The sequence below is a fragment of the Diceros bicornis genome, chromosome 8 (genome assembly GCF_020826845.1).
Source record: "Diceros bicornis minor isolate mBicDic1 chromosome 8, mDicBic1.mat.cur, whole genome shotgun sequence".
NCBI classification, from domain to species: domain Eukaryota; kingdom Metazoa; phylum Chordata; class Mammalia; order Perissodactyla; family Rhinocerotidae; genus Diceros; species Diceros bicornis.
In genome coordinates, this window is record NC_080747.1 from 48,499,505 (window position 1) to 48,514,451 (window position 14,947).

The following is a 14,947-nucleotide window of genomic DNA, read 5'->3' on the forward strand; positions in this document are numbered from 1 at the left end:
ACATTAGTATCTTGTGGTTTGGAAAATTTATAAACACTTCATAACTTCTAGAAATATGTTACTTTATAGTACAATCTTTTAATAAAACACATGTTTACCAATAGACCCAAAACACCTTTTAGTTTTCCTGTAATGAAAAGCCAAAAGTAGACAAACGTACATTTAGCAATCAATGTCTAATATCTTATGTTATTTGGAAATGATCTAGATACTCAATTGAATTTTTATCATAAAATTTAGCAAAACTCTAAAGTTTTAAGTTACCAAAAAGAGTTTGGAAGCTGTAACCACCATAACACAGATTTATTGTTTAAAGTTCATCCAACATTCATCTTTTTCACAACTATTTAGTTACTTATTCCCAATAATTATTTAGGTTGCCTACAAGACGTCATAAGACATTAGATAAAATTAGCCATCATTTAAATTACTATTTTTGTTAACCAGTTCTGTAATAGAAATAACATCAGTTTTTTCCTACAAAATTTCATGTAAATTTCATCACCTCTTATACCTTTAAACATAGTTATCATTAAGATTTTTATCAATAGGTCTTGGTCTTCTAATTTTGGACAAGGGAAGCATTCCCAGTCAGACATTTGAAAACATACTCAGGCAAAGTTGATGTAACCTCTTTATATAAAATTAGCTCAAACATTTCAACCTTTATACTCTTATCAACACTTACACTTTTACATGTTCTCAATTCAATTGTAACCTGAGTCAAAGTCTTAAGGCTAGTCAAATTTTTCCCTTCCTTTTTCTGGCCATTTTTTTTTTTTGGTACCAATTAAACAATTGTGTGAGAGCTCTCAAAACATTTTTTTTCCCTCCAATTTAGAAGTTTTCTCAATTCAAAGGATCCGTCGTCTGGCCATTGATGAGTAGGATCTTCATTTGTATATTTATTCCAATAGTGACTCGAACCAATAAGCCTTTTCAAGGAAAGACCCGGAGGTAACTTTCCACGCTTAGAATAAATCTTTACCATGGACGCAAGAGGCGTCCCTGGTGAGGGCGCAGATGATGTAGCCCCCATGATCCACAGAATTCACTCCCAAAGATATTCAGAGAAAGTAAAGACCTTCGTTGCACAGGTGGTAAGGACGGTGTCTCCGGTCTCCCACAATAGTGTGGGACGCCTCCAGTCACAGACCCGCTAATCTGTGACACCGGGCAGGCGATACTGGAATGGGATTTTTCCAGTACTAACAAGCAACAAAGGTTAAGACGACAAAAGCCCTTATGGACTGGGCCCTTTATGACAAACTCCCCTGAGAGCTTGGCACAGCCAGACAAAGACAGTTCGGAACTCCAGTCTACTTGACTGGCCACCAAGGTGCACTCTGGTAAATGCACCTTCCGTATGGTGGAGACCAAGGAGAATATTCTCGCTGGTCACAAAGCCAAGTTCTCAGGACACAGAACAAGACAGAGATTACTCTGGGAGGAAAAGAGATCAAGATCAAAACCAAGAGTACTCTACCAAATTTAAACCAAGAGTCACTAAAAGCACAAGAAACTAGTTTCCCAAATATTTTCTCCTGCCAATCTAAATTTAGAAAGAGAAAAAATTCTCACCACTTCCTTCCCCCGGACCCCGCAGATAGAGATTCCGGGAGGCTGACGTGGTAAGAAGTCTGACCTTTTTGCCGGCTTTCGTCAGGCGTTCCCGTATGTCATCATCTGCAGTAGTCCAGGGAGAAGACAGGTCTTCCAGCCAGAGAAGGCAACTTGCCAGCCAGTGTGGCTCCTGGCAACTATGCCAAAACTGTCGGGGGAAGAGGGAGAATCTCCCTCTGCCCTTTTCCTTAAGGTTCTTATGGCTGGCCAAATAATTAACAAGACAGGTTAGCAGGAGAAAATAATACCAAGTTTAATAACATGTATACATGGGAGAAACTCAGAAATGAGCAACTCGTCCCTCTGTCTAAGCTGCTTGCTTAAGTATTGCAGCTAAAGGCGAGGACCGTGTTGGGGGTGGGTAGTGGTCTGGGACTTCAGAGGCCAGGAAGACAATTCTTTTCAGGGTCATCTATAGATAATGTGGTCAGGGAGAGACAGTTTTTGATAAAAGAGGCTTGGTGCCTTTCCTGTTGTAACCTCTATCCTACATTATCTTTACAGCCATCATGATAACAACTCTTTCCTGAAACAGATCTTTTGTTTTAAATTCTTTAGGCAGTTTGGGAGGGGAAACTCAAATATTCTTCCTGAGTTCTCTGAGTCCTTATTGTCTTCAGCTGGAAATAATCCGCATGCCAGAGTGGTGCCTCCTGGGGTAGCTTGCCCTGAGCACCATCAATGCCAAACACCTAGAAAGGCAGCTGTCATGTATTAGGTACTCAACTAATATTTGTTGATGAATAAATGAATGAAACAGTGAATTTGTAATAATAATAATAATAATAGTAATAGCTAAAAATTCTAAGTACTTTACTATGTGCAAGCACTGTTCTAATTACTATATATGTATAAATTGATTTAATCTTCAAAATACCCCTAAAGGTAAGTGCTATTATAATCCTCATTATACAAGTGAGGAAATTGAGGCACATAGAAGTTAACTTGTTAGTTGCTGGCTAATAGGTTACATGGCTAATGGTTAAATGGTTAAAAAATGGCTGGGTTCAGATACCAACACAGGCAGTTCTGTTCCCTGGACATGATCTCATCTGTTACACTAAACTACCTTTACTTTGTAGACATAGCCTTATGGGGAAAAAAGTACATATTTTCATAAATAAATAGTTTTCAACCTTTTTAATGTCTCAACACACCAGAAAGATCATGCCTATACACCTCGAAAATAACGGCTTCCTAAGGAAGGCCTGAGAGGGAAGAGAGGATGTGGGCTGTGGCAGTGTCCTGCAGGCTAGCTGTAAAGCGTCCCCTTTCTTCCTGTCCTCTGACATCACTGTTGACAACCACCACCTTGATTTGACTTTTGAAAGTCACCAATTTTGCGAGATTGTCAGTTTCCTCCTCCTAAAATGTAGCTTTGGGACTATAAGCTATCAAATGCCTTTCTCCCTCCAAAGTCTATGATTCTAAAAATGTATTTCTGTACTCTGATGTGCACGTAAAGTATTGACAGTAGAAAGAGAGAGGGAAAAAAAGCCTTTTCTTGTACCTCATGCTGGTCAAGTCTTTTCTATACTTGAACTTCAGTAGAAATTGAACAAGATTCCTCAATGAAATAGAAATTAAATGAAAGTTGAAAAAGAGATTGCAGATGGAAAAATAATGGCTTGTCCAGAATCCATAATGGCCTTTGGGTTTTTGCTATAGTACTGTGTTCTGTTGACCAGCACCCTTAAAATTTCTACATCTTTGGCATACCTGACACTGGAGAGTCCACAGATTTTCGTTTTAAAATGTGAGATGCTCTTTTTTTTTTTTTTTGGCTCGATCATTTTTCTCCTTCTGTTTTCTCAATGTGGATGAACTATACAACTTCTGACCCAAACCCTCTGTTTTGTCTTTCTATACACACCTGGGAAGATTGACCCCTTCCTAGATTTCACAATTGTCTTAATATTAATTGTTTCAAAATCTGATCAACTCTAACTTAACTACACTACTACCTTAAAAACAAAAATGAAAAATCATCTCCGTGATATTGGAACCCTCATATACTCCTAATAAAAAGTAAAATGGTACAGCCTCTTTGGAAATCAGACTGACAGTTCCTCAAATGTATACACATAAAGTTACTATATGACCCAGCAATTCCACTCTTATGTATATATATTCAAGAAGAATGCAAACATATGTCTACACAAAAACTTGTACATGAAGGTTCATAGCAGCATTATTTATAATAGTCAAAAAGTGGAAATAATCCCAAATAGCCATTAACTGACGAATGGTTAAAAAAATGTGGTATATCTATACAGTGGAATATTATTTGACAACAAAAAGGACTGAAGTACTGATTCGTGCTACCACATGGATGAGCCTTGAAAAATTATATTAAGTGAAAGAAACTGGTCACAAAAGATCATATATTTGTATAATTCCATTTATATGAAATGTCCAGAAGAAGCAAATCTGTAGAGCTGGAAAGTAAGTGAGTGGTTGCCTAGGGCTGGGGTGAGTTGGGAGGAAATGGGGAGTGACTGCTAATGGGCTTGGGATTTCTTGCTGCGATGAGGAAAATGGTCGCAAATTGATTGTGGTGGTGGTTGCACAACTCTGTGATTATAGTAAAAACCATTGCATACTTTAAAGGAGTGAATTGTACGGTATGTAAATTATATGCCAATATAGATATATCACATAAATGTACACATATATATACATATGTATATACATAGATATGTATATATACAAATATATGTGATATCTCCCCACAAATGTGTTGTTTTACCTAGACTAAAAATGAATAAAAACTTATTCATCAGCTACTCACCTGTTTCCCTAGCTGTTATTCTTTTAGACTCCTGAAGCTTTTTTTCCCTCTCCCTTTTAATTCTTTTATGAAATCTGTTGTTAAGCGTTGTATATTCCTTTGGTAAGTACTTTGTAGGAACTTAAGATAAAATGACAGGTGAATAGCAACAGCAGGAAACTCTGTCCCCTAAATTTCATATCCTACAAAATCAATCTTTAAAATTTAAATTCTACAGCATAAAATAATTAAATGCAAGAGTATGTAGATGAATCTTAATGTAGGAGTATATTTCATATAAGAAACAAAGATCACAGAAAATAACTAAAATTTTATTATTAGTGTATCTAACTCTAAGGAGCTGAGAAGGTCAAAGTCAATAACTAATAATTCCAACAATAACCATCAAAAAGTTCCACTAAAGTTATCAGGAAAATTTAAAAACTTTGTTCAAAATAAGGAAAATAGAATACTTAAACAATGAAATATTCTTATAACCAAAATATAGAAAACTTTAAAAATTAATTCATTTCAACTTAATAAAAGATGGTTCAAACAAATGGAGATCCATTTTAAAAAAAATTTGAAGACAAAATATTTTAAATGTTTATTTTCCAAATTAATTTATAGGATTAATGTATTTCTGATCAAAATCTCAATGAGATTTTTTTGCTTTAAAGTTCAGAAAAAAATGAAAGAAAATTCTGGAGGAAAAATAAGCAGGTATATATCTTTTTAATTTGGAAAAGTAAGGGCAAAAATAGGAGCAGCACATCACATGTTTGGATATAGAAAGTGTCCGTTACAAGGACCAGGCAAGTCTAGTGTGAGGTAGTGGTGGAGAAGGTGAGAAATGAGAGAGCAGGTATGTTCCCTGTCTAAGAGGATTCTGGTCCAATCTTTAAGAACAGTGTGTTTGCCATGCTTTTTCTCTCCCTGAGCTCTTTCTGAACTCATCACATTTTTTGTTGTTGGATATTATTCACCATGTGTCTGAGAGAATGTATGTGGAAGTTATTTATGGTTTTAACTGGGGTTTATTATTATTACTATTATTTTGCAGTAATTCTTAATGAAGGGAGTGGAACTATGAGAGTCACTGGAGTTTTTTTCAAACTATGCGTAGCCCTCCCTCCGTGTTCTGATACTCCCTCCCAGAAGAAGAGTGATTACAGCCCTGAGAATTGTTGCCTTAGTTAACCACAGATTAGAATGTTTTATTACCTTTTATGTGTTTTTGTGGAGATAAATGTGTGAATACCACTGATCTAAAGTGAAGTGGAAATCTTTTTAAGAATTTGACTAATGGAATCAATCAACAGCAACCTCCATAATTTCTAGTTTTTGTTCTGTAGATCAGAAATCTCAATCACCAAATGGATAAATAGATGAATAAATATTACTGCATTTCTGACCCTCCTCTAAGGCTTAGAGTCTCGGTCAATTCCTACCACTGTGGCTTTCCCTGCCGCACCTCATCCTGCAGTTTGCTGGATTTCTCCTTGGAGCGTGAATGAAAACCAAGTTCAGGACTGGTCCCATTGCTCTGCCTCTTTGATAGCCCCATTCCCCTTCGGGATATACACATTGTGATCGCGTGCTACCAAAGGTATCCCTGTGCAGCACTCTTGAAGTTACATGCTTATCCTGAGAACAAAGGCAAATATAACATTTAAAGGGACTGTTTACTTCAACTTGAATATAGGGGTGACAGTTTTAAAAGCAGTTACTTGTCAGAGTTTAATCACTAAAATCTATACACATTTTTTTTCCAAGTTTAGTATACTGAGAACTTCTTTGAGAAAAATATTATGATATAAGATTTGATATATTATTATGATGACATATTATGAAAAAATATATATTCATATATATATGAATATGATATATTATTATGAAAATATTATGATATAAGACTTCACATTTGGAGTCAAAATGCCACTGGTCTTGCTATTTACTAGCTGCTTGTACTTGAGCAAGTTACTTAATCTCCTCTGCTTGTTTCTGTGATTTAAAAATATGTATATATTAACATAGTACCTACCTTTTAATCCTCATAGTGATATTGGTTGCATAAAAGAAGATGATGTATGTATGAGTGCATGGTGGTTGTTATTATATGTGGTGAAAACCATGTTCCTTGATTAGACATGAAATCAATATTATTTTATATGCTGAGGTTATTTTGAACCAATATAAAGTGAAAGATTCTTATTTTCATTTTCATGATTGATAAAGTTTCAAACCAATTCATTTATAATGACACAGGATCTTAAAATTGTTTTAGCAATCAAGTATACAACATAGGTAAACATCAAGTGTTTTTATAATTAAGATAATCTGAAGTTTTTAATAAGCTGTATTACACATGGACTGCTAACAGTGCACAATCACTGTCTTATTTCTTTTATAATAGTGCTTTTAGTATTCCGCTGAAACAGGGCCAGTGAATGCACAATATTCTTAGTTACCATTATGAGGGGCTCTGTATATTACAGCCTCTCCACTGTGTCTGCTGTTAGCTAGAAAAATGCTGGGAGCAACAGCAGCTACTATCAACAGGGAGCCATATTAATTATTTGAAATGTGCCTCATAAGAGGAATCAGCAGAGTTTATTACAAGTCGAATATTACTTGAAACGGGAAGGTTACTCTAACTGTTATCATAATCTATGTATCATTAACTTTCCTTGTTTAGGAAAGGAGATTAACAACCCTGTAAATTGCTATAGTAAATGTGTAAAATATAACTGCATATTCCCGTTATAGAAAGAAAGTAGTGGATCCTCCACTTCCACCCAAACCTGTATATAAAGTAGCTTTAGAAATTGAATTGACTCTATAATTATGCTTCCTTGCCTCAAAATTCTAATTGCTTACTGAATCATCAGTGTACAAACTATAGCTACTTTGAGCATTAGAAAATTATTTTGTTTTTAAGCTAGCAATTTTCAATCAGTACCTTGGCCTTCAAATCAATTTGAACTCGTAAGACAGTGAATGTATTACAAATATGTTACGTGAGCTGACCGAATGCTTTGCAAGGAAAAGAGAATGAATCCATCTACCTGCTTTTTATATTGTGGTTAGTTATTGTTTTTCCATCAAATACAATAAACAAATAGTAGTTTTCTATTCAAATAATGGAAGCAAATCATAAAAATAAAATATAAATTAATCAGGATTGCAAAGTTACCTAAATAAGTGCTACTCAAAGTGTTATCTGACATTGATGCCAGTCTGCAGACTCTTTATTACTGATCTACAATGAAATAAGTGCAGAAATTGAGAGTAAATGTTTAGAAACACTTACAGCAAATTGTTAGAGTACTTAATGTCTATTGAATCTAACAATAAAAAATGAGAACTTGTATTTTGTCTTTGTTTTTAGTTTTTACATTTCATTTTTCTTTTCAATCATTTTTATTGTATTTTTAAAGTGTCACTCCACAATAAATTTGTAATTTAACCAAAAACAATAAATAAATAAAGACTAGATTAAGAAGGACTGATTTAATTGGTTGATGTTTGGATGACACATTATATATCTGTGTTTGGATAGAGCTGTCTACACTTTGTAATAGCTCTTAATTCAGTGTGGAGAGAGATAATGTGACATCATAAAAACAAAAAGAAGTAAAAAGCTATAGCCTCAAAATCCATAGCTACAATGTCTTCTTACCATTTATTTTTGGGTCCACAGGGCAGGCACATCATGAACAGGTGTCGTACATCTCTCCACCAATTCACCTTGACTCTGAGCTAGAAAGACCCCCTGTCAGAGGTGAGTTTTTTTTTTAATTTAAAGAAAAAGAAACTCTATTCATTCCTTGATGAAGGCAAGTAATTAAATTAAAGATGGTTGTAAATATGTATTTTACAATGCAGTGCCTATTTAAAAAGCAAGGGGAAAATGGTGGGTAAGGAATCTGATAACAGAAAAAGTAAGTCTTATTTATAAACTAAAATGTGAAATATTATTCTGAGAAATGTTTGTAAACCAAAATAAGAAATAGGGATTGGGAGCAATTCAGCCAGTGGAAGACTAGTTGAAATCCAACTAGATTTAGAGATTATCAGATAACCATTACTATTTTTATTAGAACTTCCTTCTTCTATTATCCTATTTTTTATAAATTAAGATGTTTTCATCGGAGTCATATTGACAGATTTATTTCCTTGCAGAGTGATATTTTCTATTTTATTATTCTTTTTAAAAGTCATTTTAGTATTAATATGATCATTGAGTTTCAAAAATGTATAAATTAAAATTATATATTTTAAATTGATGCCACCTGCTCAAAGATTTTTAAAAATAACTAGTCATACAAAATAAAAGTTGAAAGTAACATTTATTATCTCATATAATCTAAATACAGAATTTGTGATTTTAAAGAAATACTAATGATTTTCAAAATGTTTTATAATGTCCCAAGCTGATATGATATAGACATGTCTTTTAATTTTGTAAATACTAAATATGCTAAAGTTAATTTTTCAGTTTTAAGTAATGCAGTATATTTGCTTATACCTTCAACAGTATTAATTACTTGATACAATAAAAGTCATTAGGTCTGACTTTTATGAGCATGTTTTCTATACATGCTATTTCCTCTGCCAGGAATCTCTTCCCTTTTCTTTTCTACCCAGTAAGTTTTACCAGTGTTTCAAGGCCCTGCTTTATCTTCAGTCTCTCTGTTAAGCCTTCCCTGACTACGTACTAGGGAGGAGCCAAGGCATTCTCTATTCTCCAAATGTCCCTGTGCTGGCCTCGGTTATTACACTTGAAACATTGTATTTTATTTTTCAGCATGCATGTTTCCCTTTCTCTTCTGTAAGGTCCTTGAGAGCAGAGAGTGTCATAATTATTATTTCCCTTCCAGCCACTGGGCTGTGCTTAGCACATAGTAGGAACTCATACAATGATTTCTGTCTAAGTGACTGAAAATGAAGGTAGCAACCCAGATTCTAAGGATGCATCCTCAGTTTTCAAGAAGAAAAAGGAGCAGGGAAAATAAGGGAATCCCACGAAGAGGAAGCAGAATTAACCAAAACATGGATATGTGAAAGTTGTGATATTTTTAAGGAAGTGTGCTGGGTGCACAGTAAAACGGGAGCAGTTCTAGAGAAAGAGACTGGAAAGATGTAATGAGGCAGATCATGAAGGATTCTGTATCACATGCCAAAGAGTCTGTATTTTATCGAAAAAAAATCATGAAATATTTTTAATTTTTAAAAAAATTTTTCCTAAGTCAGTGGAGTGTTACATCATAACATTATCAGTTCTTGATATGAGACAGCTATCTGTGAAGTCAGTGTAGACGATGGGAGATTGGCAGAGGGAGACTGTTTCAGTAATCCAGATGAAAGATGACTGGGAAATTAGTTAGGAGTGTGTCAGCAGCAAGGGCAGGGTCTGAGAAATATTTTGAAGAGACATGGCATTTGACTGAATGGATACAGGGAAAGGAGCAGAAATGCCTCTAAGGTTTCTATATTGATGAAGATCTTAGATGCTTGTGACACAATTCCTCATCATGAGGAATAGATGAATTTTAAATTGATGCATTGTTTTAGACTTGTTAATTCTTAGTAGAATGTTGTTCATACTAAAGATGGAGGCCTATTTATGCAGGTTGGTAACTTTAATATAATTCAGTTCTTCTGACATGATCCCGGTGTGATTGGGGAAGAATACTGCTAGGTCATGGGAAGGGTAGTGTAACAATCCACTCCAAAAGTTAGTGGCTTAAAACAAGAAACAGTTATTATGGTTCTCAGAGTTGGTTGAGTCATGTGTGTGCTGACTTGACTGAGGCTGGATGTTTACTAGTTAGCAGGCTGGTTGGTTTTGCAGGGGAGGGAACTCACTCACCTGTTTGGTAGTCACCTTGATGTCATCTGGGGTGATGGCCATAAGGCTCTCATCATCCGGCCTGCTAACACAGGCTCATTCCCATTGTGACAGGATTCCCAGCAATAAGTAGGCAAGTCCCAAAGTTCAGGTATTTTTCAAGCTTATGTCATGTTTGCTGTGTCCCAATGGCCAAAGCAAATCATAGTCAACCCGAGACTTAAGAGGGCAAAAATGAACTCCATCTCTTGATGGAGGAACCATATCCAAAGGACCACAGATGCAGAAAGGAGAGGAATTTGGACCATTTCAAACTACCGTAGGTAGACAGACAAAGAGTAAAATATTTTTAGAATGAACTAAGACAAAAATTGACTGATAAAATGAAGGGATTTAGAGCCAATAAACTTAAACTTGGGAGTTCTAGACCTCTCTTATCTTTAGTTTCCTCAACGACTACACAGAAGATCAGAAATAAGAACTTCACAGTGTCTTTGTGAGGATTAGGGATAAAAAAAATCGTCTGGCATCTGGTAGACACTAGATAAAATGTGGCTATTACCATATACTTTTGGGTTCGCTGCTGTAGCGTATGGGAAGAAATTGGGCTTTGGAGCCAGGCACATCTGCCTGCATGACCTCAGACAGCTTCTGTCTGTCGTCTGGCAAGTTTATTAGAAAGATTAAGTGAAATAGTCAGTGTCAAGTTCTTGGCAAGTACCTGATATAAACTAGACCCTGAAAAGTTGCTGGGTGGGTTGGCATTATTAAAAGTTTCGCTTTAAAATGGCATCATCTTAGTAAAAGTAGTGATGTTATTGACCTAGTAAAGAGTGAATTACTAGAATCTAACAGTCATCTTTGCTCCATATCTGCCTTAAATTGTGGTCTCTACCTTAGTACGATTGTCTTGATAACTTCCCGTTCTCATATCATTCCCCTACATGTATTGACCCAGAGACCCTCCTACACTGCCCTGTAGTTAATACAATTACAGTTACAGTCACTAGCTCATGTGCTACAGTCCTGCAATTTTCAAAGAAAGAGCATTTAATTAGACAAAGAGGTGTATATAAAGCACCAAAATAACGTTGCAAAAAGTCTTGTGCTTTTTTTCTTAAAACTATCTAATATTTCATTTAAAAACGAATACTGGAAATGGGATAGAGTTAGCATAATAATATCATTACTTTGGAACCACAGAGTATTTCATTTCCACTTTCAGCTGACACCCCTCATCTCCGTTTACTATTTTTAATTATACTGTACACTATTGTTGATATTTATATGCAGTAAAATTAAACAAATGAGCTACATCTATATCTATTTTATATATATAAATATGGAGAGAGACAAAGAGAGAATCTCTCATATATTGTAGGTTTTTATTTATACAGTAAGACAAATTAGGTTCCAAATAATTTGGAATTCTATGTCCAATAATTGTTTTTTTGAGGGGGAATGTATAGCAATATCCTTTGAACTACATAAAAATTCACATTAGCTCACCATTTCAGCTTTCCTTTTTCTACTATTATTTTATACATATTGAGAATATGAGAGATGTGTGTAGATATTCCCCTTCCCCCATTGACCTATGGCTCTCAATATTCCTTCTTTCCCTTCCTTTACAATTTCCACTAGTCTACATGCATGTTAATGTTTTGTGAATTATTGCTTTATATATTAATTCTTTGTGTATTTTACAGACTTGACTACATTTTTGTAGGAAAATTATACTTAAATTTCTGATATTCATCAAGCTAGCAATACAAAATAATATTTAAAAGTGTATTGATATAGTTAGCAATAGTAGCACAGGGAACTTTTCAATAGAAAATATGAACTATCTAACACACAATAACACATCAGATTGCTTTAAATATTTTGCCATTTTATTCTGTTCTCATCTAAGTATTTTGGATTACTTGGTACTTTTTTTTTTAATAGTGATTTTCCTTTGAGTACTTGAGACAGTGAATTAATTATTGGTAACTTTGGAATTGTGTTTTAAAACTCTATTTTGAAAAATGATTATATAATTATTTTTCAAAAATATACATATGTATATCACATTTTCATCCCTTTTTTTTTGTCCCCTCAAGTTCTGTATCACCTATGAATCATTTTGGTTTTAATCCACATATCACCATCCTATCTCCTTTTGATTCTCTTGATTTCTTTCACTTTTGCTCTCATTTTTTAGAGAAAAAATATTTTATGAAATTGATGCATTTATTTGTAATATAATTTCTTCTTTGGTATTGTGAATTTTAATTGTGACCCACATGTTCTTGGTAACCATATGGAAAATGTAGCAAGTTACCAAATAAATAGCCTTGAATAAAGTGTTGTAATCTACATTTTAAAGCAGCCGAAGTATATAAATTCAGTGTCACCCACTGATGAGTAAATTTGATAGATTCTGTTCTTTAAATCTAATGTGATCATACATGGCATTTGGTCACATAATTTATGCCTGTGATGACTTTATATGCATTCTTTAATTTACAGATTTTATTACTGAATAGGGGTGTAAATTCCAATAGTTTACTAGTGCATTAATGTCACAATACATTACAAGGTAATTAACCAGAGCTGCCACTATAAATAGAAAAATAGTCACAGCCCTTACTATAAACTACTTAATAAAACTAAGATCCTGAATCAGCATTCACCATTATAGTAATTTTTCTCACCATACGTCTCATTAATCAGGACTTAAAAAAAAAATTGCTTCCTCTAGAAGCACTCTTACTTTTAAAGCTTTTGTTATTAAAACAAGTTTGTTACAATTTTGTAGTTAATTTAATGGGATTCATTATGTATTTCTGTATGCAAATAAATTCTACGTGCTTTTCAGACATATTTCCCAATTTTATATATTGTAATTGGAAATGAAAGACTACTTTGGTAATTTTGTAGCAGATTTGTAAATAAACACAATGGAGTTCTTTGCAGGGCTCCTTAAGAGTTGCAGTTCTGAAGGTCGCGTGACCTCACCAACTATCCTTTCTCGTCAACCTTTATTTTGCCTCCCAACTACTCACATGCAAAATACCCTCTTCTAGAATCAGGTCTATATTACAGGCGGAATAACTCAATGAATATGGTTGCATGGGAGTTTGTGTTGGAAGCAGAATCAGAGTCCTAAGTAGAGGCGTATATTATTTGAGATTCAAATATACCACATGCCCTTCAGTTAAAAAAAGTGTTTTGGTTTTGACTTGGTTTGGTTTCATTATGTTCCTATACAATTTGGAGACAGCCTTAGCAGTCAGTTATAGAACCCAACCTAGGAATTCTTCACAACGTCACTAACAATTCAAGTTAGAGAGATTCCTGTCAATAACCAAGAAAAGACACTAACTTCTGAAAAATGACCTCCATTTGCATATTACTAAGGATGATATTTTGAATGTTCTACTGCATAAAAAATTTGACGGTTACCAGATCCCCTCCACCTTCCAGTGTGGTAAACCACTAGTAGTAAAGCTGGTGAAAACAGTATTGTATTTATTTTGTATACTCTTTCTTTAAATAGAGTTTTTTATTTAATCAGAAGTCTAATAATAAATACTAATTTATGCATTTACTAATTGTTGGCAGTTACAATTTATACTCTGAGTAAAAGCTAAAATATTTGGGCACATTTGAAACACTGCGTCTATTTTTCTACTTTTTTCCCATAATAAACTAAGTAATACAAACATGGTTCAATTGGCACATAATCAATGAACTAGAATAATGCCAGGCATTAAGTTTCATGTGCAAATTGAATTACATTCAGCAAATCCACAAACTGAAAATATTTTTTAAAGTTCAAAATAAACAGATGGTCCTGCCTAGTGCATCTATATGAAAAATAGGCTATAGCCAAAGATTTAGCATCACAAATTAGAAACATTAACACACGATATTATCTAGTGAAATGTAAAAACATTTGAAATTGATTAAAATGAAATAGGAAGAAGACATCTGGCATTCTTATTGAGGAGTCTCCAGGTCTGTTCTTTAATATTCTATGATGGTGTTTTTCTAACTTATCTGGTTAGTGGACCTTATATGGTAGAACATAATTCCCTTGCTTATCCACCCTTACCCAAGGGAATAAAAATGAAACTTGCAAATAAGAGAGTGCTTTGACCATGTGAGAGAAACACCCTTTTCCTGCACTTGTAAATTCCAAACATTTTTTGCTGTGTTTGAAGTACACTGTGAACACCTACAAGATAGAGACAGAGAATATAGCTTGTTAATATTAGTGGTAAACACCACTCCCATTTATTAAGGATGTATCTTGTGTCAGACACAAGAAAAGATATTTTATACACATTGTCTCATTTAGTCTTAAAGGGTCTTAACATTTTTTCATTCAGTATTATTGGTCATCATCATTATATTTTTAACATCAAGCATATTACTATAATACTATATAGTAATAATTGAATTTGAGTTGACTTTAATTGCAGCTTAATTCTAAACTTAATGGTAAAATATACTTTTTATTTAGTATTGTTAGGAATAAGTATTAGTGTTTTGTAAATTGTAACATGCTTTCCAAATATAAGTTATTGTTTAAAAACCAACATTTGAAATAACACATTCCTGCAGACCCCTGTGGTATATAATTCATATGTTGAGAATAATTATTTCAGAGAGTAGTGTGATCTGGTAGTTTTCACATTAGCTTCTAGTCA

General features: G+C 34.0%; 1 protein-coding gene across 14 annotated transcripts in view; it reads left to right on the forward strand.

Annotated features, from left to right (window-relative positions):
* The window catches only part of ADGRL3 (adhesion G protein-coupled receptor L3), a 784,802-nt gene that overhangs the window by 544,571 nt on the left and 225,284 nt on the right, over positions 1-14,947 (forward strand). For 12 of the 14 annotated variants that reach the window (XM_058547158.1, XM_058547157.1, XM_058547171.1 and 9 more), the window contains one exon: positions 8,097-8,177. The exons of the other annotated variants lie outside the window; for them this stretch is intronic. In XM_058547158.1, coding sequence (XP_058403141.1) covers positions 8,097-8,177 — 81 coding nt within the window. The remainder of the gene's footprint in view (positions 1-8,096; positions 8,178-14,947) is intronic. 14 annotated transcript variants of the gene reach the window in all.